The 27,803-nt window shown below is 38.2% G+C and overlaps 1 protein-coding gene across 8 annotated transcripts in view; it reads left to right on the top strand.

Annotated features, from left to right (window-relative positions):
• The window catches only part of LOC134528233 (transcription factor 12), a 500,640-nt gene that overhangs the window by 439,982 nt on the left and 32,855 nt on the right, over positions 1-27,803 (top strand). For 7 of the 8 annotated variants that reach the window (XR_010074370.1, XM_063361658.1, XM_063361657.1 and 4 more), the window contains 8 exons: positions 14,671-14,755; positions 17,637-17,803; positions 20,559-20,822; positions 21,606-21,773; positions 23,085-23,150; positions 25,386-25,556; positions 26,128-26,314; positions 26,771-26,918. Coding sequence is in view for 7 of the 8 variants with exons in the window: in XM_063361658.1 (XP_063217728.1) it covers positions 14,671-14,755; positions 17,637-17,803; positions 20,559-20,822; positions 21,606-21,773; positions 23,085-23,150; positions 25,386-25,556; positions 26,128-26,314; positions 26,771-26,918 (1,256 nt within the window). In the remaining variant the exon portion in view is untranslated. The remainder of the gene's footprint in view (positions 1-14,670; positions 14,756-17,636; positions 17,804-20,558; positions 20,823-21,605; positions 21,774-23,084; positions 23,151-25,385; positions 25,557-26,127; positions 26,315-26,770; positions 26,919-27,803) is intronic. The other variant, XM_063361655.1, reaches the window with a different exon arrangement.

The raw sequence follows: 27,803 nt of genomic DNA, 5'->3' as shown, positions 1-27,803 counted from the left end.
GAATACATTTCGTGTCAAGGTATTTCACAAAATACTGTAGCTTTTTATAAGAGGAAAGGCAAATTGTGAGGGTGCAGCAGTACTGTGACCACATTCTCATTGGCCTCGTCAAGAGCGGGACGACACCTCTCACCGCTCTCAGCCAATAACCACAAGAGAAAAGCTACAGTATTTTGTGAAATACCTTGACACGAAATGTATTCTCGAAATACAGGTGTCCCTAACAATGAGTCATCACAACCGGTGCCGTCTGTACGAGCGTCTTCACAAGTTATCCTGAAATATGTTCTTAAATATTAATTCAAGTGAATTCTTAAAATCCTACACACCTTATCTTAAGTGTCGTAAATGAATCGTTATATTTTGTAAATCCATATAATATAGGAGCCACCATGGCGCGAAGCGATGGACGCGATACGAATAATATTTTTTTTTACCAACCACTACATCAGTAAATATTTGTGGTTTCCATTCGCTATGAATTCAAGCATGTAACATTTGTACTGCTTCTTCAATTCGGCCACAGTTAAATGGGAGGCTCTGAATCCCTGAAAACTCCTCAACAAAATCAACGATGAATCACAGGCATTATAACAAACAGTTGTCACAAGTCAAGTAGCCAATGAGCAGGTGACATTTTTCGAGTCCGTAGAGGATTGACTATCGTACAGGTCATTGGCAACACGCCCTTACGCGCATGGTTAATACCCGCATGAGTAGAGCAGAGGTGCCCCCCCCCCCCCCCCAAACACTATGACTCACCCCCCCTAAACTAATTATGCCCCCCCCCCCCGAATTTTTTTATGCCATGTTCTAAATGATTTACTCAATTATTTTATAATATTATACTTTTTTAGTATTATATTTTATCACATTTTGCATTAATTAAAACTGATTTTCTAATAATAATTTTGGTAATATCAGGTAATATTTCCATCCTGAACCGACAGATGCCAAACTGCTTTTGTTGAGGAAAGTGCGGGGTTGCCAATTTGATTTACAAGATCCCTTTCATTTATCAAAGCACCAGAATCGTATTTTCACATTAGAAGCTATAATTATGTAAATAATATATACATTTTTCTCGTCTTTTAACCACCCCCCCCCCCCCTGAAATTTTAATGACGCAGTCTGCGTCGTTACCCCCCCCTTGTGGGCACCCCTGAGTAGAGTGTAAAGGCGTAAGCATGATACACATCTGGTCCTCATCTAACCGCGCACACTTAGATTTAACTCAGGATAGGGTGAAAAATGTTTACTAATTTTGCAGTCCTAACAGTCACCAACGAAACGCCAGCAAAATAAATAAATAAGGCCACGAATATTGTTCGTGAATGAAGGCGAAGCTGATACTTTGGAAACGTTACCAGCATATATTAAATAATGTTTAACTATTATTTACGTAGCTTACTTCTTAAAACTGCATTCATGTAAACTGATTTTGTGTGAGACTATGTTGAGTGTTTTCTGCTACACTTATTTTTCTGAAAAAAAGTATATTGTGGCTTAATAAACTTGTTAACATTGATGCCTGTCATAAAAAAAATTCAAACGTAATCATACGGATACATGTTGAGTATAGTTTATGAATGGTTCACGCATTGCTAGAAAAAAAAAGCATGTTTACAATTTTACACATCTTTATGTTGTCGCATCGCGTCCATCGCGTTGTACATACGCAACTCTGAAAAATAAATGTATGGTAAAAAAGCTATAATAAAATAATCTCTTATCTTTCTTTATTCTTTTTTCTAAGTGCTCTAATGGCTTTCGATAGTTTTGTTCTTTTGTGTACTATGCTTGGTGGAGGTTTCTTCGGCATTTTATTCCTGAATAAATCTCACGCTTACAACAAAAAACATCTAGCTAAATCACTGTGTTAAATAATAACAGAGAATAACCATTCAATTATACGCCGAGCTAGACCAAACACGTTCTCTTATCTACTGAAAATGAGTACGTTGACCTTCATATCAGTTTCGCGCGAAATCCCGTCTCCCCTTCGTAAACAGCAGACAGCTGAGGCAGGGTGGGAACGAGAGAAAACACTGGCTGCAAACAGTTCGGGAAACTGTCGCAAGGTGTCACTACTGTCCAGCGCGCTCCATAATTTCTCGTATCCGAGCTTGCACGCTGCTCAAACTTCTACAGCTACGTTTTTACTTTAGGTCCGACTGCAATAAGCTAAAGACTAAAATAAAGTCAATCATTCAGCCGACAGATATATTGGCGTTTGAATTACAAATGAAAACGCGAATGTTATTAAATTCGCAAATGAATATCACGCAATTTCGTAGCAGCTCATTTATTAAAATTCAAATTGTAAATACGTTAAATTAATAATAATTACAGATAAAATAATGGTCACAGTCATATCTCCCGTGTCTGAAAATTTATCTGCGAAAGTTTTACCACTGAATTCTTTATAGTTTATTAATAAAGCTTGAATTTAAAAAAATCCCGAAAATCAGCAATAACTTAATTAAAATAAAAAAATTAAAAAAATAATTTTACACCAGAATGGTTCAAATCTTCTCTAGTAGCTGAATCATTAACAAATATATTGTTTTTTTTAATACGATGCTGGTGCACCAATCCCCTTAAAGTCGCGCGCGTTTGTGTTTCTGCAAACTGCATTACGAACCTTGCGGAACTTGCTGAAAAGTACTGCTGTTTGTAACAACCGCCAGGACCGTCACAGTAATACGATGCAGGTCATACGTAACAGAAGAATGTATATGGTATTTGAAAACAACATGCAACATTTTCATTAATATGTTACTTATTTTATGCGCACAGTAATTTAAAAGATGAGTACAAATGTTATATAATTTTTGCGGAAACATTCAGTGAAGATGTAATAATAACACAGCTATTTTGGCTCCTATCGTCGTGGAAATATTTCTGTATGGAATTTAGAGTTATAATTTATATTGGTATGTAAAAATTGTATTCGATTTTAGAATACACTATCTGTATAAATATTAAAAAATAACAACTTTGGAATTGTGTTCATAATTTTGGATTAAATATATAGTTTCAAGTTGATTGCCTTTCATTACTCTGCAAAATAAGTTCGAATTTCGAAGTTTAAGAAGTGCAAAAATAATTTGCTTGGATTTCAATTTCTTGAGTTAAGTTATAAGAATTATTTACTTTAGAACGGTGACAATAAAATATATTATTGAATTTTTTTGTGTCTAATAATGAGATACTTAAATTTGTTGAATGACGGAATGCAGGCCCAATGGTTAGAAGCCGCGTGGTTGATTTTCTATTGGACTTCCGATTGATTTTCTATTGGACTTCCGACTAGCAACTAAGTCAGTTTTGTAGTTATTTTGCGCCAATATAAACTATATATTTCCAAACCATCAGCAAAATAAAAATACTGTGTCATAGGAGTATACTTAAAGTGTAAAATAACATTTATTAAACAACCATTTTGTTTGCCGTTGAAATTAGCAACCACAAACCTCGACGTTTTTTAATTTTCTATAAAAATGCAGTATTTACGATTTAAACGTTTTGACTTTTTATTTCCTGCGTATACTTTATGGTAACGTTGTTGCTAGTATTTTTTTTTTTTGCTAACTTTATATTGTTTATCTACTATCAAGCGAGGTGGCATAACGGTAAGGTGTCTCCTTTTAAATCCCACCTGGTTTCGATTTTTCACGGTTTCTAGGCATATTTACACGCAAAGGGTTTCTTATAGTATACCATGTCCTAATTCCATCCCCAGTGTCGACGAGATGTAAATTATAGTATAAATAAATAAATGGGTTAATGATTCAGATAGTTGATTTCCCACGCGGGCTTGCATAGTCGTGTACCGACTTGAGACACGGAGCTCTTTTGTTTTATGGATTGCTCGGCGGCATGTTTTCAGGACGGGTAGTGCGAGCCGCCGCGGTGTTGCCAAGCGGGTCACGTCTCGGATGGGCGGGGCGTTGTTATTGGAGCGGCGCGCGCATCGGTTTCGATGGAGTGTAGAGCCTGCGTGACCCGCATCGCGCCAACTACGAACTTCGCCCCTCCCCCCCCCCCTTTTTTTTTCTACATCTTCCCCCTCACTCTTTGCTACTCCATCTTCTCTAATTCCCCCTCGCACAGTGCCCCTTTCTCTTCCGCGGTACTGACGCAAATGATGGTGTGTATATACAATTTCGTACGTCATTTGGCTTTATAGGTCTAGCTTTCTGTGTGCTCCGCCTAATTTACCGTCAAAGTAAATGTGATTAATTTTTTTGTACTTAGCAAATTAATCGACGGAAACCTAAAACGCCCTGGTCCGGTTTGTGAGTCTGATGATCTTTATCCAAATATCAATAAATACCGCGTCTGCGATTAAAATGTTTGCAATATTTTCGCCGGCTTTATAGTATATTAAAGAGTGCGTGTGGTAATATTTCTTCAGAAAATTAATACTTGAATTTAAAAAAAACACCTTGATCGTTTAAAAGAAGTTGCAATGTAAACATGTTACATTTTCTTTATATAATTAAAAAAATAATGAGTTTCTTCCGGACCACAGAAAATTGGTTTCATCTCTTCGCTCATTTTCTCGTCCAAGTAATTATACATTTATATCATGTTACTAGCACTTTTAAAGTTACCGTTTAACAGAAACTGGGTGGATTAATATGCAAGGATTGTAAGACGATTTTTAATATCGTATTCCCCAGCGTTCGTAAATTAGTAGAAGCATTTTATTATGGTTTATTCTAACTTTACTTAGTATTTAAAATTAAATTGAAAAGAGGAAATTAAAAGGAAAATAGATTCCAAGTCGCGGCTGTCGGGAAGGCATAATTAATATTAAAACGTATACATTTTAATTTTTGATCCAGTCAAACGGATGAGGCAGTGATTATGTTGAATCTCAAAAACAGATCATCGATTATTTCGCGGGTCCTTTTCACTCCAGACCAAACTAAAATGCCATACTCGGTTCACGTAATCACGCCACTCGTTGGCTGTCGATGTCAGAGACTTGTCTTTGACTCGGATTGCAAGTGATTTAGATAAACACGTATTCTTGTTAAAGCAGGTAGGTGCACTTGTGCTTCAAGACTACGTTACTACACAAAGAATCCGCCAAATCATCGTGCATCTATTATTTCTATCGATATATGTGCATTTGAATACATAATATAAAAGGGGCCTTAATTCCCAAAGTTTATTTCCCTCGTGCTTTCCCCGTGAATGCACCTCTGAATCACATGAAATTGTCATGTGTACAGTTATGCAAACTGTTTCCAGTGTTTCCATCCACAGTGTTAATAGCATTGCTTGTGGTTTAATTATTTATAATACATGTAGACAATACACAAGAACATCTCCAGAGAAAACTTTAAAATGCAATGTATTTTTTAAGTGAAGAAAATGTATAGACTGTAATTATTCTTAATGGTGTGTGTGTGTGTGTCTTATTTTTATACGCTGACTAGACGCAAGTTCGTGAATTGATTTTGCAAAAGGTCCAACTTTTAACCCGTGTAAGTTGTTTCTAATTCTGCGGTTAGTTTGAAGCACCGCGGGGGGATTTTAAGCCCATGACAACGCACATAACCGGGGAATATCAAATCACGCGCGACCCATTAAACCACAGACTAAATATGGACCTAGACCGCACACGAAAGCTATACGCATTATACACTTTTCGAGTACATCATTGAACGTCTGATCTGCCAATAGAACTTTTGAAACCGTGTGTCATGGCGGACGGCGCATACGTTGACGAGGTTATAAGATCTCGTAACGCTTTGTTTGGCCGAATTTCAACGCAGTTAGTGTTCGAATTTTTCATTTCTGGTGAATTGTAATGTGGTCTGCGTATGATTACTATTTTCAATTAGATAATTTTAATAAAATGTTTGAATCATCTGTAAACAGTCGCCACCTGATGTTATCATCGTGCGTATGATATAAGTATAAGTGTATAACTTATATTTATTCTAGGCATTAAAACACCTACCGAAAAGTCGGCAGATCAAAAATAACGACATCGGTTCGAGTTTATGGAGTTCTGTAGGGTTAAATGCAAAAATTGTCATTGAACTGGAAAATAATTTCCCCTATAGATAACTAAGGTACTGGTGGAACAAAATAAATTAGCAGATGACATCACCATGGTTAGTAATTTCCGTTCCATTCAAGAAATTACTCCCACCAAATGCTGTATACACAGAACTAAGATGTTGCACACACAAAAATAAAATCCCTTTCGGCACAACCTACAGGCGTAGGTAGATTTCGAAGTACCTACTTATTTTTTAATTGTTCTGGAAACTTCTATACACTACTGGAATATTTTAAGAACTTACTGTACCGTTTTTTCGTATTAGATGCAGAGAAAATATTTAGAATGTTTTTAACTCAATGCATCCAGCATTGAGTAGCTTAGAACTTTTTTTTATTTTACATATTTTGTTTACTAAGATAGTAGAAATTTTTTTTATCCTTAAAAAATATATATTTTTTTATCCCTTGTACTAATACGTCGACGTGTAGAAATTTGCTTTGGGCCAAGGCTTAGGACGATATTAACACGGTTTAAAATCAATTCGAACAAATTTTATTAGTAAGGAATTATTAGCAGACCTCACGAGCTGTGGGGTGGACTCCAATCCTCTGCGCACTCGGGAACATGTCATGTACCCGCTGGCTGACTTGTGAGACGCCCCGGCTGAGCTGCCCGTGGTTTGATACTGGTTCCTCATTGGCCCGGAGACCTCCGGATAAACTGCGAGCTAACATAACCACCGCGAAGGTTCAAAGTATTTCAATTTTAGCTTCTTTTTTTTTTTCTATTTTTTCCGCATTAGCGTAGCATACGTGGATTTATTTATTTTTCCTTGTAATGTTGATTTTTAGATTTGCCAGCCTTGTCAGTGAACTACAAACCTTTTGTTAGGATGGCAGTTAAAAATTTTTTTCTTTTTTTTTTTTTTTTTTCTTTGTTTCCTGGTTGTGTCGTCAGTCACGATCACCCGCGTCTGCTGGTATTCTCCTTCCGGTCAGGAAGGGGGGGGGGGTTCGCACCCCATCCTGCTACGCTTCATGAATATTTTAGCGTCGATACTGCGGTACCGCATCCCCTCCCCTCCCTTTTTTTTTCTATTCCTTTTTTTTCTCCCAGTCCATCAGTCCTTCTGTGTGCTAATGATGCTCAGCCATTTTCTCTCCACCCACACCATACACCCCCCCCCCTCCTTTACCACTCTCTTCTTACCCCTACGAAACGCGGTCATACTCGTGCGATTTTATTGGCTTCGCGCTTTCACACGCAATTCAACCGAAATGTTATCATTTGTATGTTTTCATCGTGGGACAGAGAGGTTTATTTAGTGGGGAGCTTCGCCCTTGAAACAAGCTTTCCATTTTACATTCGGAAAATTAGCACGTTGTTCGAGACGACGTGATGTGGGTTCCGAACCTTTTTCGAATTTCATGGGATTGCTTCTGCGCTGAACCCGCACATACTGCGCGCAGTAACGAAGTGAGAATTTTACGTGTGCAGTGTTTTGCTGTGTGATAGCTGTGCACGAGGTATGCGTTACCTTTTATTTTTTATTTTTAACTTGGCGCTGTAGACAAATTGAGCTTATACAATAGGGCGTATTTGCAGTATCGCTGGTAGAGGCATCTTCGAATCTTTGTGTTTGAACCTTGGGTACGGCTCGCACTAATAGTCCTAACAATAAAACTAAAACTTAAAACCATTTTTGTGAACATATTGTTGTGTTGTTGCACGCTGGATTTTTTTTTTTTTTTTTTCAAGATATTAAATTGCGAAGCACATTTGTAAGTATATATTCCTTGAAACTAAATATTGAAAATGTATGCTTTCGAAATGTGAATCTTGTATCGTCTTCAGTTACTGTTTCATTTCGGGCTATTTTAATTTGTGTGTGTGTGGGGGGGGGGGGGGTAAATAAAAGCACATTAAGACCACAAAATGAGTTTTAAAAAAAAGTTTGTCCTGACTATGTGAAGGCTTTCTGAATGATCCGGTTCAACATCTCTGCCTGGCCGTCATGCTCTGGCTTTTCCGTGGTTTTCGGAAATCAATCCAGCCAATTGCTGGGGCGGTTCCTTGCAACGGGCCGTTGCTGATTTCGTTTCCCCCAATTGCATCGCATTGTGACCGTTGTGACGAACTCTGTCGGCGATGAAATTGGAGAGTGGAGATTGAAATTAATATTTAGCCAAATTGCTTATTTATGTACAATTTAACAGATTTACTTGATCGAGGTGTAAAATGAAATTCTGTAAAATTCAATTAAATCGTATTATTTTGGATTGTTAATTTTTAAAAACTTATTCATTTATTTTTTTAATTTTTTTTAAGTTTAAATTTGTTTTAAATGTACAATATTGAATTGGCCGTTAATGTCATGTCACGTAAGTGTCAAAACACTCGAATATCCTTAATAATTAGGAAACGGCTGTGGTGTTTCGCTTATGCCTTCAGCGAACCAGAGGAGAATTGACACAACTCCCAGAAGCGGCTTGGCTTGTGAGCTCTAGCCGCGTCCCAAGGCGAAGATTTCACCGGCGTTTCGGTTGTACACTGCAGTCGCCATCTTCAGGGTGGCTGTTAGTAGCTGCTACCCTGAAGACGACGACTGCTGTGTCCACCGGAACGTCGGTTGAAGCCTTCGCCTTCGACGCGGCTAAAACCCACAAGCCAAGCAACTCCGGACTACCAGACTATGGCTACGAAATACTGCGATCCTTATTGCAACACCAATCTAGAAACCCAGGAAGGAAATATTCCCCAAGAGAGAAAAAAAAATTATGTGAGCGAGTATTTTCAGTACTCGCCAGTGATCTAACCTCGGTAACGAGCAAATTCATGTGTTATTCAAGTTTCAAATAAACTTATATAACGAAACTTTGACACTAAATTTCACGCAGAATTATTAAAGATAATGCCGAGCATGATAAAGATACGCAAATTGTGTTTTCAACTACATTCTAGACGTGAATTATACGTAGTTTTCGCACCAGCTCTCAGAATTCCTTTTGGGAGCAGCTACGTGGACTTTCGAATTATTTTATTTTCAGAACGAAATTTTAAACTATATAATGAAACTGCTGCGATAAAGGTGGAGGATAAAAAAAAAACCTTTAAAAAACTAAATCTAGTTATGGACCTGATTTTCGATGAGTTTTACTAAAATGTTATATAATTAAACAGTTAATATTATAAAGTTTCCCTTTGGCTTTTGTGAACTTTGGTTCGCGCCATCCGCCACAGATGGCAGCACCGTGGTTGTTACACATTTCCGTTCCATGCGACTTCCATTCCATTCACGAAATTACTCCCACCAATTGCCGCATACCGAGAGCTTAGATGTTAAAACACACACAAAAAAAATTTGCTGAACTCCTGACAGGAATCTAACCACGCCAACCGAAGACTGTTTGAGAGAGCTACGCCGACGGATACCGCGTGGCGTCGCTTGGGCGGCTGTTGCCCCGCGCCGCGGCTTCATAAAGCAGCCTACTCGCTCGCTACTCAGCACAATTTTCCAATATCTTTGTGCGGTCCCGTGGCTTCGCCTTCGTGACGCTGCTCCCCGCCCTTCGGGTGAGGGGGAGGGGGGGGGGGTGCAGGGAGGAAGGCGAGTGGAAACATCCATTACTATTTATAACAGCGTTTCTCTCTCTCTCTCTCTCCCCCCCCCCCCTTCTCTCTTCCTCTCTCCACTCCATCCAGACACACACTCGCGGGGCAGTTCTTGTGCTCCACAAGCCTGCTCGTTCCTCGTTTCACATGTTTCAGGCTCGGTGCTCACACGCCGTGTGAAAGTTTTTTTGTATTTTGCTCTTGATTGAATAATTCCGTCCAGTTAGGCATACTTTTGTTCCAAACGGTTCTATAAGGGTTTATTTATTTATTTATATTTTTTAGTTTGGACGTTAGTTCTTGTGGCATGCTTTCCTTATTTTCCCTAGAGAAAACGTTTCAGTTGTGAAAGTTTAAAAGTCCCGCAACAAGTGAATTTGGTGGGCCCCGCAATAACTCTGAAGAGGGGAGAATTTTTTTTTTTTTTTTTTTACTATTAACGAAAGAGCAAGGTCGGTCGGATGTGTATTCTATTCGTATGCGTGGTCGTGTCAGCTTCTGCGACGACCGAACTTTGCCGAGGCGTCGCGGCGCGCACAGGCGGGCGAGCCACGGAGCAGGAACTAGTCCGCGCGACAAGCAGCGTCTAGCGTCTCCGGCAGGCCCCGCCAGGTGCGGCGACGCTCTAACGGCCGCCGCGCCGGGGGCATGCGGGCGGTCGTCGAACCACGCGGCGCCCCTCGCTGCTGTTTGCCGTTTCTTCAGGTCCGCTTTTTTAATCATCGCGATACATACTTCCCTGGCAATTTTTGTTGTTCTGCCGCTGTGGCCCACCAGGCCAATTTTTTTTTGTTTCGTGACTAGAAATTTCACCTAGTAATTTTTTTTTACAGTTGGTAACTTTGATGTTTTCCATTAGCTCGGTAATTTTCTTTCCCTGTTTCGCATTCTAATTTTACCGATTATTTAACCAGGGGCGTAAGAACCGGGGGGGACAGGGGGGACGTGTCCCCCCTGAACTTTTTGGGTGGAGGGGACTGTCCCCCCCAACTTTCTAGACCGTGATATTTTTATTTTATAATATTATTCTGCCCAACTTTATTTGTAATTTCTTCACTGTCAAATTTTATCTTAAAGAAACAATAATAATTTTAACATCGATGTATCCAATGGTTGGATACAAAAACTGCCTAAAAAGCGCTATTTTGCACTTTTAAAATCAAAATTTTCCTGTGGAGGACCCCCGGACCCCCTGTCTTAGTCAGAGGGGAATGGGTTTACATGACATCAAAATCATTATTTGTCCCCCCCCCCCCCCCCCAACTTTATGAACACAGCTACGCCAATGTATTTAACTTTATTATCTGTATTTATTTTTTGATTTCGTCGGTATTAATTTATACTGAATTTTATCAGTTTGTAACCCACTTAATTTAGTTGGTAATGGTTTTTGGAACGAACTATTTACATGGAGCTACCGCGGCGCTGCGGAGTGGTACGTGTGACGTCACGGCGGACAGCAGCGCGGAAGCAGAGTGGCGTAGATTCTGGCCTATCGATTTTTTAAAAAAAATAGAAAGGAATCATATTTCTACATCAAAAATAATTTAAACAGATATTCGCGTAATATAATAATACCATGGACGTAAAAATTCACGTTACTGGTGATAATAACGAATCTATGCGCGCAATTTTACATCCATAATATTACACTAAGTGAATATCTGTTGAAAATATTTGAGATAGAACAATAGATGCAACAGCTGTATCACGTTAAAAGTTTTATACATAGCCCTTAACTAATAATAATGACGAGAAAATAATAATAATAAAAATGCCACTTGAGGTATTGGGATGATTGCCCTTCGGAAAATTGTGACTTCGATTATGAAGTGGGATAATGATATTTATTTTGTTCGTGTTTTTATTTTTCGTGAACTTTTTTATTACCCTTTTACATCATTTGACAATTCCGATGCATGTAAAATCTAAAAGTTAGTTATTATATTCAAGGTCATTGGGCGTACTTATTCTTTGCATGCGTGCAAAACTATGACAATCCGTCCAGTTTCATGTACAGCCGCTCTTTGATCCTTACAAATCGAATAGCCCTATCATATTTCTAACCGGTGTATTTCGTTTTGTGCTTCAGTTCCTTCGAAAGGGTGTAGAAATTTGGGTTAACATGGCTAAGATGAACTTCGTTCTTAAGCTTATTGTTTCACCATTCACAGGCATTGGTTTTTGCAGCCATTTATATACAAAGTAATCAAAGAACTTTTTTAGTTTCTCTCGTGGCGCCGTACTGTGGATTTGGAGCCATACGTCTTGAACATCCTCGTGAGGTATAATCGCCAACACTGCACATGGGCACATGAAGCCTTACTCCTTCGTCATTATTGTATTCCTGCACCAATCCCAGGTGTTGAATCTTGCGCCATAAACACTGAATGAAGTGGAATTTGTTGCACCCTTTTACGGTCCTGGATGGAAAGTTTGAAACAAGTGAAGGAACGCAGGCGTCTTCGAAGTCGATCATGATTCTTCTCGAATTCCATCCCTGTGAACATTCCTTAGTTTATAAAAAAATTGTGGTGGGGGGGGGGGGGTGAGGGCAGTAAAGCAAACGGTACTGAAGCGATGTTCGTCTGGTCCTTTGTACTGCCGAGGTATGCAGTAGAGGTGCTGAACAGCAGTCGCGTTCACGACGTACTGCTCATGACTCTGCAGTATTTCTCTGAATTTATAGCTACAAAAAAAAAAAGCGTCCTCCCTGTTCGACTCCTTCATCTACTCAAAGAAAACATGTCTGTAATGTAATCTTCAGAGAAAACAATATTCTCCTTGGATACCGAGTCACATTGATCTTGTGCTGCATTTAAAGCTGGAGTACGCAGGAACGTCTGTCACAAGGCCGAATCCTTGATTAATCAGAGGACACATTTCTTCCTGGTTTTATCAGAGATAGACTCTTTGCCTTCTCTTACTCTCTTAGCTGCCACTCGTTGAAATCGGACTTCTGTTTAGGCTATGTCTGGTTTGCACTTGTGACCTGATGCACTCACAATTTCGTGCCTTTTTGTCCTTTACTGTCCTGTAAACTTCTCTCTCTCTTCTCTTGGAATACAAACCAATTCGTTTTCTCATTTGTACCCTCCTTATTTCTGTATTGATATCCTCTGAACAAAGCACACTGCTTGCCTTTCTCCGTCTAGATTATATTCAATTGATCCGTCACAAAGTATAGGTCTGTCCACCTAAGCAGCACCCCTTGGTAATGAGGATAACAAAGGTTTAAGTTTGAATGTCATGATGAGGAGGGAGAGGGAAGGAGGAGACAAACACAATAAAGGGACGCAATTTTCCTGAGCGAAATTTCCATGCATCTCCGTGTGAAACCCCGCCATAAAGCTCGGTCTTTTACTACGCCTGCTCGGTTATTTCGTATTCTTGTCCTCAATATTAACTAAAGAATTTTACTGTAAATTTATCACTATAGCCATCTAGCATTTTATGTTTTCTCAACAGATATTTACTAAATATCGTCTAATAGCTGTAAAAGGAAAGTCGCGCTCTTAAATAACGTTCAGTAAATAGCTGTTGAGAAAATTGGTGATTCAACAACAACAACAACAACAAAATTTAATAACGAAATTATATAAAAATCCATTAAATAATTGTAATAACTAGAAAATTAAATAATTAACTCGGTGTGTGAAAGCGAGTCAGTAATGGTATCTTAAACCACTTAGATGAGAACACTAGTTAATAACATCAGTATGTCATACGAAGATATTAATAACTTAATACTTTCCAATTTTGTATTATATACACATTTGCTTCATTTCAATAATAATAAATGTTGGATTTGGAGAAAGGGGTGCTACTGTAGTGCTGCATGTGTATGTCGAAGTTGTGTTTGAATTTGCTCTGTTTTTTTTATACGTGAAAACCTTTATTCGCTCGTTAAAGTGATAGTCGACCGAACTTTTGTGTGCGACTAAACACCGTCAGATTTTAATCGGTTATCACTAATATACTAATAATGAGTCAACAATGGTTGAGCGCACCACGTATAGATCATATCTGTACGTGATTGTCGCGCAGTATTTGTTTGGCCTGGATGTCATCGTACCAGTGTAGGCGCATGCTTGAAATTAACGATTGATAATAAAGTTACATATTAACACGAAACACTTATGATTACATCCCGACGTTTTCACGAGAAATCTACAGCGCGGACCACCTGCGCCCTTAATTTTTGCCATAAAACACGTTTCGGATTTTATTTAAAAATTATTCAGTAAGTGCCGTGCTGAAATCATGCCTAGCGTCACTACCTACTTTTTGGCTTCTGGGTTGAGATCACGTCCTTAATTAGATTGTTGCATCAGAACTCATTTTACAAAATTTGTAATCAGTTTTTCAATATTATATAATTTGTGTTCAAGTGGAACTTTAATAAATTCTTCATGTTAGCCTACTCATAGCAACTGACAAAAATTGGTGAAGTTTATTTTATCATATGATTTTTTTGTGGAAGCTAAAAGATAAGAGTGATTAGTTATGACAACAGATTACTTCAACCAATATTCAACATCGGTCTTTTTTGTACGACATCTTCTAGAAATTTTTGCAAATTGTTTTGATACATTTCTGGATTCAGTTAATGAATATTTGATCGTTAGTTTATTTTTATGTCACTCGGTAGCTTTCTACGTGTTAGTGTTTCAGTATAGACTGAGGCTTCTTATGGTAAGCCATTTTTTAATACATCCTAACCTGTATAAGAAGTCATTGCATACCAAATAAATTGTACTCTGCACCGAATTACTCACATGAATCTAACTTGACGTCCACCAAAAAAAAAAAAAAAAAATCTGTTTTGATTTTTTTATCAAAGTTTATCTATCAAAGAATGTGCAAGAATATTATTTACATTGGTTTCTCATGCTAGACATTCAGGCGTCCTTATAATATAATTTAATATGTGTGGACCAGTCATGGTTATTTTAAGTATGTGAAATTGGTTTTCTTGTTTTAGTGGTTGTGAGGAGGACTAACTGGATGTATTTTTGTTGTTGTTACAGTATGGGTCTGACGAGTTCGGACAAGACTCGCCTAGGTACACGTCTCCTAAAGGCGCCGCCATCTATGGAGACTCCTACTACATCGGTGAGTTGCAACACTTTGCTCAGCAGAAGCTAATAGTGAATGTGTTCATGAGTTCGTACTTGTGAAAAGAGGAACTGTTGAAAGTATGTTAGGATTTTTTTTTGTATGGAGGCAGCCTGCTGTAATAGGATAAGACATTTTAATCGTTTAATCTATTTTTTTGTAGAAAAAATCTTTACGCAAGTTTTTCAAACATAAACTTCAAATTAGGTTTGATATGCCTCCGGTTAATTTGTTAACCTTATATAAATTTGGCAATTGTATGTTGATTGCTGTGTTGAACCAAATTGTTATGATTTGTACACACAAAGTAGCGAGTAGATATAATTATATTGTCTCATTTTGTAACTAAAACATGTATAGAAACAGGCATGAATTTCTAATCTAGTTTTTAAGTATTTTATAAAAAAAAAACCTGATAATTCCTGTTTACTTAGAGGAAGAAGGGTAGTTTATTGGCCGGAAAGATACTGTTATTCCTTGCATAGTATAATATTATACAGTCGAAAACTGCCGTTCGAAATGATTTCTTATAATGTTTAAAGCTAAATTGACATAAAACGTAACGTCATATAATCAGTCCAGCTGTTAAGTTTTTAGCTAACATTTAATTTGAATTAATGATAAATGTAAACAAAACTGTATTTGTAATGTATGAGGTACCTTCTGTTAAGGCTCAAGATTCACCCTTCACTTTGGATTGCTGCTTTTCCATGACATTTTTTTTTTACCTAGTGCTATTTCTCCGAATGTTCCACTATACATGCTGTTCGCAGATTGCGGGACGTGAATTGACTGGGTTGCAGGGAATGGCAAAACAAGAAATTTTTGTTAGGGAACATGTGTAGATGTGTGCACCAGACTGATGGCTGCTAGTTTGTTTGACAAACTCAGAACGTCAGATTATCTTGAGTACCGGCTCGTCGTCTGCTTCCCGCGGAGTGTTTCAACGCCACAGCGCTGCGGTCGCGCGTCTTTTCAGCCAGTGGAGTATAGTTCCCCCCCCCCCCCCCCCCCCCCCCCACACACACACACACACACACACACACACACACACACCCGGTCAAGTCAAATTCAAATTTGAACGCTATTGTTCACGCCTGTAACTTTCCAGGGTTTCGTTTCTGGACACAAGTTCCTTAAGGGCGTATATCCCGTTCCAGGTCATGATTTTAGATTTATATTAATCACTGATCAACTTTTAGACATTTTCAATCGTTTAACTTTCATGAAATGAAAAAAATATATAGTTGCATACTTTTTGCATAATTAGCTGCCAAAGTTACATTTTTAACCTTTTTGGGTTGTACAAATAAGGATAATTTAATTTATTGCAGAACTGAAACTTTTTAGGATTAACTGATATGCCACTGGCTACTTCAAGAAATGGTTTGCATTTCTTTCAGAAAATATTAATTAATTTTGCCTGGCATTTCAAAATTCTCAAAATTTGTATGATCTTGACAGCCAAGAAACATGAAATGAGTTTTTGTGATAGAAATGCAAACCATTTCTTGAAGTAGCCAGTGGCATTGCAGTTAATCCTAAAAAGTTTCAGTTCTGCAATAAATTAAATTCTCGTTATTTGTACAACCCAAAAAGGTTAAAAATGTAACTTTGGCAGCTAATTATGCAAAAAGTATGCAACTATATATATTTTTCATTTCGTGAAAGTTAAACGATTGAAAATGTCTAAAAGTTGATCAGTGATTAATATAAATCTAAAATCATGACCTGGAACGGGTCATACACCCTTAACGGAAGTTGCTAGTTGTTTGACATTCCCTGCCATCCATTAATTTTCATGTCCGCAACTTGCATGGAATTTTATTTTCTGTAGTAGAATTCAGTTTGCCAAATATATGCTACTAGTTGTGTAAGAGTCGGACAAATAATTCGTATTTAAAATTTTCACCTGAAAGATAGCGTCGTGTTAACACACTAGAAGTTCGTTGCCTAAGTTTCCGTACCTGTGTGGCCACAGGCCGCATCAGGTACGTACGTACTTCCTGCATAAAGTATTGTCAACATTTATAGTAATATTGTGCACTTGTCCATGTAGTTGCATTTATATGTTAAAAAGCCACAATAGCCTCATAACTATTAAACATATTTTTTGTTGTCATCTCATGTATTTTATATGTGGTAAATGGTTTTAAATTTTATTATATATTAATTATTTGTAATTACTACTTTAAGAGAACAGTTTTTACTTCGTCGCATATTGTGTTAATTATTTATCTACAGAGTATTCATGCGTTAAAATATCTTGTGAAATAAGTTGATGTTAATTGACACGAGTCTGGCCCTCGGATTAATTTCTAAAATGACGCCCGACCTTGAGAAGGCGTGAGTGCAGAGACGACCATGGGGGAGAAACTCTAATTACCGAGACTGAGACGTAGTTTTTTGAAGTAGTTATGGGCCCGTCCGCTAGATAGTAGTTTTCATAATATATTGCTGACATAACTACATTAATTTATTAGGTGAAGTAATGTATTTAGCTATTATCAGGCAAAACAAATCAGTGAAAATTCACTCAAATTAGGTGGCCACTAATTTTGTGGCGTGTAATACAATGAGTTTTTGCACCTCCTACTCCTTTATTTATTACATGACGGTTTATTACAAAACAGCTTTAAGTATTTTCCCATCAATTAGAGATAACTTAATATAACAAAAAAAAAACGTATTAACTAAAAAAAACTTTGTATGAGAACCTCTGTTCCGATTTTTTTTTATTTGCTGGTAGTTATGGGCCCGCCCAACAGATAGCGACACATGGTTTCAGTTTCCACTGCAAGAGTCGCACTTCCTTATTTCCCTCCTTGTTCCGTGGAGACGACGGCGCGAGTGCGAGTGTGTGTGGTTGTGTCGGCAGACGGCAGCAGCGGCGGCGCGGCGGACCCGTGGAGCGGCGGCGCGCAGCTGCAGGCGACGCCCTACGCCAGCTACGGCTCCGGCTCCCTCCTGACGGCCGGGGCGCCGTCTCACCTCAGCCAGGCGGCCTTCTCCGCGCCGTCCATGCACCTCGCGCACGACCCCATGGTCAGTGCCGGCCTTCCTTCTCCGCCCTTATCCGCCCTTCTCCGCCCTTATCCTCCCTTCTCCGCCCTTTTCGGTCCTTATCCGCCCTTCTCGGCCCTTCTCCACCCTTATCCGCCCTTATCCGCCCTTCTCCGCCCTTCTCCGCCCTTCTCCGCCCTTCTCCGCCCTTCTCTGCCCTTCTCTGCCCTTCTCCGCCCTTCTCCGCCCTTCTCCGCCCTTCTCCGCCCTTCTCCGCCCTTCTCCGCCCTTCTCCGCCCTTCTCTGCCCTTCTCTGCCCTTCTCTGCTCTTCTCCGCCCTTCTCTGCTCTTCTCCGCCCTTCTCTGCTCTTCTCCGCCCTTCTCTGCTCTTCTCTGCCCTTCTCCGCCCTTCTCCGCCCTTCTCTGCTCTTCTCTGCCCTTCTCTGCCCTTATCCGCCCTTCTCTGCCCTTATCCGCCCTTCTCCGCCCTTCACCGCCCTTACCGCCTTCACCACGGCCCCCCTGGACCCAGGATCATCGGAGACCCTTCAATTATACATTATAACTGCATGCAGTGGCGGATCCAGGATTTTGGTTTGGGGAGGGCCTGACCCAGCTGAGGCTAGGCTTCATCAAGGCAAACACTAAAACAATAGTGGACCCAGATGCTTTTGGAGGGGGCTTGAGCCCATTACCCCCCCCCCCCCCTTCTGTATCCGCTACTGATTGCATGGTTATTTCTTACCTACACTCTTTTTTAGAATGTTGATTCAACCTGAAAATACTAGGGTTACTATTTTATAAGTCCAAACTAAGCTTTATTTATAAAATTATTTTTTCTTTAAAATAACCACAGAAATTTTATTAAACGTTTTATCATTAACATCTATTTTAAATTTTAACATATAATTACCTGTCGGTGTGGAATCTTCTGAAATTTCATTGGAATAAAAAAATCCGTTATGTTTTTCTAGTTTGTAAAAAAAATTATAATAGATAAATGTTTGAAAATAAACGGGGCTGGGTCCCCCAGGTAAGGCCCTGGACTCAGGGGTTCACCCAGCTCCACCCTTGTGGGGGCCATGCACGTTTACTAACTGGCTCTAGTCTGTAGGCTCCGCAATGAAGCAGCTGGTCATTTTACGAGGGCTACTACAACATAATGATAACAAGCACAACCAGCTCACAAGTGTTGACTTTAACAAGTAGCCAAAGCTAAGACCTATGCCATGTCGAACCAAAAAAAAAATATTAACACTGAAGCTTTATTGCAAGGAGGATCAAATCAGGCCTTAAGGCCTCAACTCAGAAGCCAAGAAGTAGTTAGAATGCTTTCTGCCTTAAGTTACATATAAAAAAAATATATTTTATACTAGTAACTTTAACATAAAAGCATTCAGCATATTTTGCACAACTTATTTAACTTTTTAATGTATAAATAAAAACAATGTTGTGAGGCATTTACAATAATGCATACATGCACAAATATTTATGTATATACAGGATTAAAAAAATATTTTAAGCTAAGTGGAATCCAAGATGGTGTAAAATAAATACTTAAAATAATTGTTGCTCTATAAATAGATGATCTCAATGTCAAATGTAATGAGTCACATTCTTATCATTTTCATTTTGTCATATTCAAAAGGGAAAGGAATAGATAACATTATTCATAAGAATATCTTTGATTGGTATCTAAGAACAGTGCCAGTATTGCACTACTATTAAACTTTTAATAATAAATTGATAGGTACATATTTATGTTAACCAAGGGCAGCTCTAGTAAGGCTTTCCCAGAGGGGCTAGTGTAACAAAAAAGAATGCAGTTGCAATACATAGAGGTTGACCTTTGAATATTTTCGAATTTATGGACTTAAATACTCAACTAAAATTTTTATACAACTTTCAATGAAAGAAAAGTTAAACATGTGAATTTAAGTATTCAAGTAAACACATCTTTAAATACTGGATAAAATATGTTACTAAAATCAACCAAATAGTTTAGTATTTACAACATTTTTGTTACTTAAAAATTAAGGGTTTTATAATAAGTAACAAAATTAAAAAAAAATTGCATCTTGAAAAATAGATGTTGTATCACAATGTTTCTTTTGGGTAGATATGTAGATATCTGATGGTCTGCAGTATTCACAAAATATTCATAAAATGATAACTAAAAATTTAAAAACTAGGTAAATTTATATTAAATAAGCCCGTGGTCTTAAACTTTTGTTTAGGCACTGTACATATTTGCGATAATAATAGCCACCACTTTAGAACAAGCCAGTTGGTTATTAAAAGATGGGCTTTGATGTATTTATTATCACCACTCGAGGCACCAAAGATGGCATTAGAACACAAATAGGTTAACCTGACATTCTCGAGTTTAAAAGCATCAACGAACACAAACTTAAGTATCTAATAAAACCGGATGATAATCAGTAATTTATTCCCATGAATGTTAAGACATGGAAGTACAACTAATGCAATATTTTATAAGTACGTATAAATTTATTATTTAAGCCTAGATTCTGAGCCCAAGGAATTCTATACATTTCCCTGGAATCCGACGTGGTTCGGGACGAAACTAAATTCCTTAATTTTGTGCTGTGCTGTTGGTAATGTCAGAATTGTTTTTTGCCGATTTCAGAGAGAGAAAAAATAAGGAAATATTCTTGGCCTGTGAGTGAAATCTTTGTTTACATCTATGCTCCTTGCCCCCAGACTGTCCGAACGACATATCTGTATTGTTTTACGGCGGAAGTGTACATAGGTGTGCGTGTGCGTGGTGTCGCAGGGCTACGGGGCCATCTCCCCCGGCGGCGTGGTCCCAGCGCAGCCCGACCCCACGTCGCTCCTGGGGCCGCAGCCCTCGCCCGTGTCCAGCCTTCCCCCCATGTCCAGCTTCCGGGGCGGCGGGGCGGGCGTGGCGCCGGCCGCCTCCAGCGGGGCGGGGGGCGTGCCCAGCTCGAGTCCCGCGGCGGCGCTGTACGGGGGCCACAGCCCCGCGGGCATCCAGCCCCAGACCTCGGGCGACACCCTGGGCAAGGCCCTCGCCTCCGTGAGTGCATCTCCGCGATGTTGACATAGTTCACAGGCAGGGCCGCAACTAGAGTCTCTGGCACCCGGGGCATGAATTGATTCATGCGCCGCCGCCCCCCCCTCCCCCCACCTTTTTTTGCACATACCACACCGATAAAGCGGGGGGGTCCGGGGGGCCCTTCCACGGAGGAAAAATGGTGCCATTTAAGCATTTTCCATACCTACATGTTTCTGTGCTACTGTAACTTCCATGCATGAACCCACTATGTCCATAAAGTAGTCCGTATAATCACCAGACTTGTTCATTCATTAAATATGTTGAGATGTTATATTGTAAATCAGATTAGACATTCCTGGCATGCAAGTTAAAAAAACGTTTTACCAGTTACCAGTTGTAGTAGGAATTACCAATGCAAGCGATTTAGGCGCCCCCACAGCTTTGCGCCCGGGGCGTATGCCCCGCTTATTCACCACGTAAACATGCTGTATCTCTGCACGTGGCTGGATCTGTAGGTTTGGAATGGGTTGGAAATGTTGGTAATATTCAAAAAAATATTTTTTCTAAAAAACTATAGTCATAACTCACTGTAGGTATAATTTTTTTTTGTCTTGGGGCTTGACAAGTCGTTGAGCTTATTTGATTTTTAATTAAATTGAAATCTACATTAAAATTTCTTAACAAGTAAATTAATATTTAAAATTTTTATTTAAATTTTTTAAAATATTTATATAAGTTTAGGTGGATATGAATGATATATTTAGTTGTTATCCCGCAGAGGTGTGTGTGTGTGTGTGTGTGCAGATATACCCGACGGACCAGAGTGTCAGCAGCTACAGTTCCAACCCTTCGACGCCCGTCAGCTCCCCGCCCCCGCTGACGGGGGGCAGCACGGGGGGCCAGCCATGGGTCCCCGGCAGCGCGGCGCACGCTCCCAACTCCCCCCACTTCCCCTCCGACCGCATACACATGGTGAGTGCCAGTGCCGGTGCCTGCCCCACTCCCGGACTGGTGGTGGATGTAGACCACGCACGCAAGCTGCAAAGTATAATCCTTTTTAGCCGACACTGAACAATTTTTTTTGCCCACAGAACTGTCAAAACTCTTGTCTCGTTGCAGGACGGAAGTTAATGCTTTGTTGGGGGGTTATCAAACATAGTGTCGCTTTGAATGTCTGAATTCAAATGCTGAAGTGCTATTTTATCATTAGTGTATTCAAATGTGTTCTATTTCATTATTACTCTGGCACATTTGGGAACACAACCTTGCTGGACCAGCGAGATGGCCAGATTATCAGACATCAATATAGTTTTGACTGAAATACAAATAAAAAAATTAATAAATAATACTTACAGTGGTATTTAAAACAAGTTGTAATAACCTGCCAATAGAAAGAAAAAATGCAGATGATCGTTACTGTTTGTAAAAGTCTCCGATATCACATTATGACCGTGATTCAGATTTCTTAATAATAATAATAATAATAATAATAATAATAAATAATTAATAATAATAATCGTAGTAGTAGTAATAATAATAATAATCACAGAAATGTAAACAGGAAACACTTAACTAGCGTGAAAACCAACAGTAATGATAAACACTGAACAAACTAAAATAGCTGGAAAAATTGCAGCATGCGCATAATACAGAATTGGTCTATATCATATCATAAGTCTTCCCTGCCATATTGCCTGGTAGTGTGCATTTATGTTGGGTTCTTGCACGAGTCAGATAGTGTTTCCCGTGGTTGTAGATACCAAGGAAACTCAAATGTAGCCTGCTCATATTATAATATTGCAGTTATGTTCAGACGTAGTATTTTTAATTTTTATAATTTATTTTTGTTGATTTAATATTTAATTTATTATTTGGAAAGTGGTGTTTGCAATTTTTATTACTTACTGGATTTATTTTATGTATCAGTTTGCCTTGACTGCAGACAATGACAAATTTTTTCAATGTTTTTATATGTAGTATATAGATTTAGGAAAAAAAAATTATATTTTTGGAAACAAAAATGATATTTTGGGTCATCAGAGAATGATTTATTAAATGATTGTGGTAACTCAAGAATGTCATTTTTTTTGCTTGAAAATCATTTTGTTTTTGAATGTTAAAATATTTAGTGCACTTTTTTATTATCCCCATCACATTAATTATGGCATATATTATTATTATTGGTTTGCATGATTGTGTAATGCCTTGGTTTTGTTTCTTTTGTTTTATCCCTGCCTGCTCCTCGTGTGTTTCCTGTTAATGTTGGTCACATTGCAACTCCAGTCTGCACCAGAACAGCAGAGGTTAGATGATGCCATTGGCTTCTTGCGGGATCATGAAGAAGTCATTGTGAGTTTCCAAGCGGCACAGTATTTGCATGCCTTTTGTCGTATGATTACATTCATTCCTTTTACTCCATTTTTTATCTTTCATCAACACTTCGGAATCTGTATTAATGAAAAAAATTGTCTGAATTGGTTCTTATAATAAGTTTTTTTACAAACCCATTTATAATTCCATGTGAAATTATTTAATTGTAGCAACTATTATGACATCACCTAATTTGTTGCTGATTAGAATTTTATAATATGTACTTAAGTACTTAGAGATGGTAAGCTTACACAAGTTACGTCTCAGATTTAATATAACTCATTACAGTTGCAATGCAGTTTGATTGGTATGATAGTGTTATTAGTGATGTGGTTATACTAACCTGTCTTAAAAATCTATTCATTAATTTTTTTTGCATGACATATACAGCATGTCTTAGTAGGTGTTATTTGCTGGACTAACCTATGCGAAGAAGGGTCATATTGCCATAAACAATACACCTCTAATAACCCGAGTGTTATGCAAATTGTTTTGGTGAATGCAGACAGTAGAAATTAAAGATTTTCTACCTGCATAATTTTTTCTGGGAACTTAGTTACCATTGTATGACTAATGATTTCATGTTCCCAAACTGATTTCGTTTTAATTTCAATTTTTTAGTATGTTGTTTTGAGCATTGCTAGTAATGATTGTATCAAGCTAAGTGGTGCACAGAATGCATTTTTGAACAGCAGCAAAGTACATACTGAACTTAAAAATGCCTGGTTCCCATAGTCTTAATTCTGAACTCTTGTTGAAATTGTTAAGAGTATTCACCACTCAATAGTTTTAGCAGGAATTAAAGCCTTGGTTGCACCATGCTGAAGGTGCTGCTATTGTTTCTCCTTGGCAGGTTAATGACCTAGTGTTTGCCTTGTGGCCATTCATTCTTTGCACAAGTGTGTGTTGAAGATGAGGCCAATGTGGTCAGGTGTTCTGCGTGGCCATGTGATATCCGACGTGAATACAATTTGTTTGATTTGTAAGTTGCTATTTTACAAGTACAGCATGGAGAATAAAATTTCCTACATTCAAAAATCTGAGTTCGTGATTAAAGGTAGATGCACACTATTAGCCAACGCACTAATCGCACGAATCAGTTTTATTTAAGGTAGTATTATTAACACTGCATTCTGAGCATCAGAATTTCCAAAAGTGTGCTCTATCCTCTGTGTTGTTCAGTCATGCGCATCGTACGGACCATACAGATTTTGTTCCCTTTTGCTGATTCCCATCTGAATTTCCAAGATCAAATATGTACAATGCGGACCATGCGGGCGTTGACAAATAGTGTACACCTACTTTCATTGGTACTTTTAATGCTCTGCCTCGCCTGTAATGTTAGGTAATTGCATTTTTACTCAACTTGTTCAGTTTAATGGCTATTTCCAGAAATGTGCAAGTATATAAACATTTAATATGTTGTGTGTTTTGTCTTTAATTTTCTTTTATCTTCGAAGCTAGTTAGTGCATGCAACTTTACTTCTATTGGATCCATTTTAGCAGTATTTTTTTAATGAATAATCCTGGAACAAAAAAAAAATCCAACATGCCAGGTGATTCCGAGACTTTAGGGTTTACAAATTTTTATTTAAAATTGTTTTGAGTTCAGTGGTTACCAACTTAAAGAATCTCCATGGCTCAACTACAGGTTGTTTGAAGGCCATATAACATAAAGATAAAACATGTTTGGTAAAACAATCTAACAGGTGAACATGATTTATTGTTTGGTGTCTGTAAAATCGATTCTAGTCTACAAGCCGAAAGTAAAACAGTTTAAAAAACACAGTAGAATTTCGCTTAATAGAATATTGGGTGATAAGGGTTTTACAAATTATATACCTAATATTCATGTTTTACAACAAAATAAAAAAAATAAAAAAAAAACAGTTGGAATAACTAATTAGCTCTGATAGTTTGAAGCAACAAAAAAGACTACACTCACACTTGCTACTTGCAGTCTTACCTCTTTCTTTCCCCCCTCGCCAGTGGTATGTTGAATAATATGTAAGTCATGATAAACAAGACTATATGTACATGTTTGAAGATATATTTTCATTACAATTTTTTTATTCCCTAGTAATGAATCGGGACCTAGCCCGGTGCCAGGGCAACCGGGAAACGTTGCTCCAGTTAGTCGAGGAGCGCTGTAGTGTCGGTGGCCGGTGCGGCACGGGGGAAGACGGTGCATGTTGGGCGACCTGTGTGTGCCAGGGTGCTCGCATGGAGGAGAGACTGGACGACGCCATCAACGTGTTGCGGAACCACGCGGAGAGCCAGGCGCTGGGGCTCCACGGACTGCAGGCCTCACATTCCAACGGGCTGCTGGGCCCGTACCACCACCACCACCACCACAACCCTGCCGCGCTAGTCGACTCCCACCTGGTACGCACGCACGCTTCATGCTACCTTACAGAGCCACTTAGTTGTTTCATTTCTTCTTGCCAGTTTATTCCCGTAGGTCTCTTGCATTTTTGGTGTATTTCCCACCTCATGTTTACTAAACATCATTTTTTAGCTGTGGAAGGTCACACGCATGGTCTGAATAATGAAAATTTCCTTTCATAAAAGAATTTAACTAGGCCTGAAGGGTTTGAAACCCTGAAAAGTTGTGAAGAATATTTAAGTATAATTATGGTTTTGTTCTGATATAATTAATTTTATAATTTATGTGTTGTTAGTGAGGTAAATATTTTCTTTAATATATAATGTTTTATTCATATAAATGTGTCACAAATTGGGTAATTAAAGCTAAAATACATGTTTTATTTGCTTGTATCAAAGACATTTTCAGGCAAGGCCACGTCTGTTATTATTTTGACCATTTTATTTTGCTTTGGAGTATTGAAGGAAACTGAACGAAAAAAATCTTAGTCATTCAGTCCTATATTTCCTTGCTTATCAACTGATATAATATTCAAAGGCCACTAAACTATAGATGCCATCGAACCTGCAGGATTATGCTAACTTCGCTGGACGCTGCAACATCTCATGTGAGTCTCCACTTCCGTCGTTGCAGAGTCCACATCCCGGGACGCCAAGTTCAACCGTCGGCGCCACTCCTAGTTCGTACACTGGCCTCACTCCTACCTCCGACACAGATGGACCAATCAAAATTGAGAGGTTGTCGGGAGGTTCTGCAAGTAAGTGGTTTTTTTTTTTTTTTCACTTCATGACAATACTGCTCTGCTGTATATGTCAGTATATTAGTGCAGAATGAAGTGTTGCTAAAAAAAAAAATAATTTCTTAAGAAATTACTTAATATGCAAATTTAAATAATTTTTTATACAAACCTAACTTCAGTTCTTAATAACAAATCAGAAATACATATTTAAGAGCTGTGCTAAAGTTAGCAGTGTTTGGTGTTTAATATTAAGATTCAAAGCTTATTTATGCAGCTTCAAACTTGCATAGAAAATATGGCTCAAAAAGTCAATTATTTTCATGTCAGTGCTTTATTTTATTTAAGTATGTTTAGTCCACATTAGGACCATTTTCAAGTGAGCATGCTACAAATGCTGAATCGATGTGATTTGTAAGAAAGACAGTAAAAAAATCATGAGTATAAAATTAACGTACGTCTGGTTTAAATTTTCAGAAAAGCGAAAAGAGCCGCCAGGAAATTCTGATGTCAAAACGGCCAGTAGTAATGACCTGGTGAGCTCTCAACCTAGTGTTGTTGCCAACGCGACAGCTCCTGCCAACTCCACATCGGGTCAGAAAGGTTCCAAACGATCAAGGAGATAGTAAGTATTTTTTGAAATTGCTGATGACTTAACTCTCATAATAGGGAGTTAGATACTTGTTTGTTTTAAGCCGGGTTTATAAACTCCATAAGAGACGCAATGTCGCAAGAGCACAACACGCAACCAATTCAATAAAATCACTGTAGTTTATAAAGTACACAAGTCATATGACATCACTAGCCCAACAACATGAAATTGTAAAACTGAAGGAAACAAATTTCTTCCCCAGGCTTCTTTTGATAATTCATATTTAACATGAAAACAAAATAAATTTTTAGTAATTTGATTTATAATTGGTATTATCTTTCACTGTGTGAAATTTTAGCAAGTGTAAACCTGATACATATAATAAAAAGGAACATGGTGGTCTTCTATACACAGGTCTGCATCTTTCAAAGTTTTCGAAACTCCTCTCTTCAAATACGGCTATCGGAAATGCTAGCCAAATAGCAAAAAAAGTTAGAATTTGTACAGTGCTTACATTATATTATTGTGCATTACGTAGTTTATAAACCAGTACTCTATAATATGGTAGCTGAATACTTTGCGTCTTGCGTTAGGTGTAGTTCATAACCTGGCTTTAGTTATTTATATGTTATATATATATGTGTATTATATATATTATATATATCCATATCCTGTTTTTATGTGACAAGGAATATTTAATTAGGGAAAGAAATTTTGAATCTATTTGCTATGTGTGTATAAGTTATAAAGCAAAATTAAGAAACCTGTCATTTTCTTCTATTTGGTGCAGTAAGCAAGGCTCCATTTTTCTTCCAAATATCAACGTACAATGAATGGGAATGGTAGTGTTTCTGTAAAATATTTTTAAAAAAGTTACTTTAACATTAACCTAAAATTAATCCTACCAATTAAAAGTTT

Source organism: Bacillus rossius, chromosome 1, assembly GCF_032445375.1.
Source record: "Bacillus rossius redtenbacheri isolate Brsri chromosome 1, Brsri_v3, whole genome shotgun sequence".
In the NCBI taxonomy this organism is placed as follows: domain Eukaryota; kingdom Metazoa; phylum Arthropoda; class Insecta; order Phasmatodea; family Bacillidae; genus Bacillus; species Bacillus rossius.
Note: the sequence above shows the minus strand (reverse complement) of the source record. Positions and strands in the feature narration are given on the sequence as shown.